We start from the raw sequence: 1,314 nt of genomic DNA, 5'->3' as shown, positions 1-1,314 counted from the left end.
AGCGATCAAGCAGTGACGAAGCCACAAGTCCACCCCAGCCTACAGCCTAGTGTCCGCGGTGGTGGTGCGGGTTTCAGGATTCGAAGTCCAAGCCGTGATTAGTGAGCCACCCACCCGTGTTGGGGCTAGACGCCAGCCCATCGGGCCACTGTCTCGAGATTCTCGGGATTATTCCGCCAGCCCCCGCCCCATTCGCCCCAGACGCCCGATTGCCAGCAAGCCGCTACCTCTGACCGGGCCTTGCGCCATTGGCGATTGTTAGCTCAGCCCACCCACGCCTCGCCGCCCGGTGTGGGCGGACCGCCAGCCGTCGGCCGAGCCGCATCCAGTACCCCACCGGTGAGTGACGGGGGTTAGTCACGGGCCGGCTGACTGACCTGGGGTGTGACTCCCCCAGGGTCGGACCGAGGTGCACGTGTCTCCCTGAATTGATGTCCCGCCCATTTCATCCCATTTGGTTGTGATTTGGGGGAGGGAGAGAGGGCGGGTCACGTGCCAGCCATGAACGCATGGTCTGACTGAGTAACTTATTTTGACGTGGTTTATTGCAGGTGGTTTGAGAGAGCTTGAGCCTCAATTGATTAATTGATTGATTGATTGATCGGCATTGCTTGGCCGTGGGCATCCATCCAGCCCTTCAGCCATTCAGCCGGGTCGATGGAGGCGGTGGCCAAGCACGATTTCAACGCCACGGCCGAGGACGAGTTGTCCTTTCGGCGGCATCACATCCTGAAGGTGCTCAACAAGGAGGACGACATGAATTGGTATAGAGCCGCACTTGATGGTAATGAAGGTAAGACGACCAACAGCCCTTAGCTCACGACCCTGCCCACCAATCTCGACTCCATCATGCTGTTGAGAAGGACTTCCGTCTGGATCGGCCACTCCCGAAAGGTCGAGGCTGAAAGGCTGGCCTTTTCGGCCCAGGCCGCCTCTGCGGGGGCTGGACTCGCCAGACGGAACCCTGGCGACCGAACACGGGTCACGGTCGAAACCCCACTTCAACCCCCGGGGATCGGGTCTCCACCCATGGCCGCCCGGGAAAAGCCTGGCTGCCGGGGGAGGCTCCTCTTCCCAGGGGCTCAACGGGTTCCATCGCGGCCCCGCCTCTATGACCCGCCTTGGCTGAGCCACCGGGTTGTGCTCCCCATGCCTAGCCCGACCTAAAACCCACCGATCCGCCCTATGGGCCACTAACCCGGACACTCGCTGGCTCCATTCATGTACTGCCATGACCCCCCCTCGGGTCTGAGCGGTGAAAAGTCTGACCTCGTCCAGCAAGCCCTTGGGCCCAAACCAAGTAATTGACCGTCG

General features: G+C 61.3%; 1 protein-coding gene across 1 annotated transcript in view; it reads left to right on the top strand.

Moving 5' to 3' along the window:
- The first annotated feature begins 6 nt into the window (after positions 1-6).
- Positions 7-1,314, top strand: part of LOC131892335 (growth factor receptor-bound protein 2-like) — a 50,622-nt gene continuing 49,314 nt past the window's right edge. The window contains exons 1-2 of the mRNA XM_059242146.1: positions 7-339; positions 552-793. Coding sequence (XP_059098129.1) covers positions 658-793 — 136 coding nt within the window. The 5' untranslated portion in view covers positions 7-339; positions 552-657. The remainder of the gene's footprint in view (positions 340-551; positions 794-1,314) is intronic.

The sequence above is a fragment of the Tigriopus californicus genome, chromosome 12 (genome assembly GCF_007210705.1).
Source record: "Tigriopus californicus strain San Diego chromosome 12, Tcal_SD_v2.1, whole genome shotgun sequence".
NCBI lineage: Eukaryota > Metazoa > Arthropoda > Copepoda > Harpacticoida > Harpacticidae > Tigriopus > Tigriopus californicus.
This window is presented reverse-complemented; position numbering and strand designations above follow the sequence as displayed.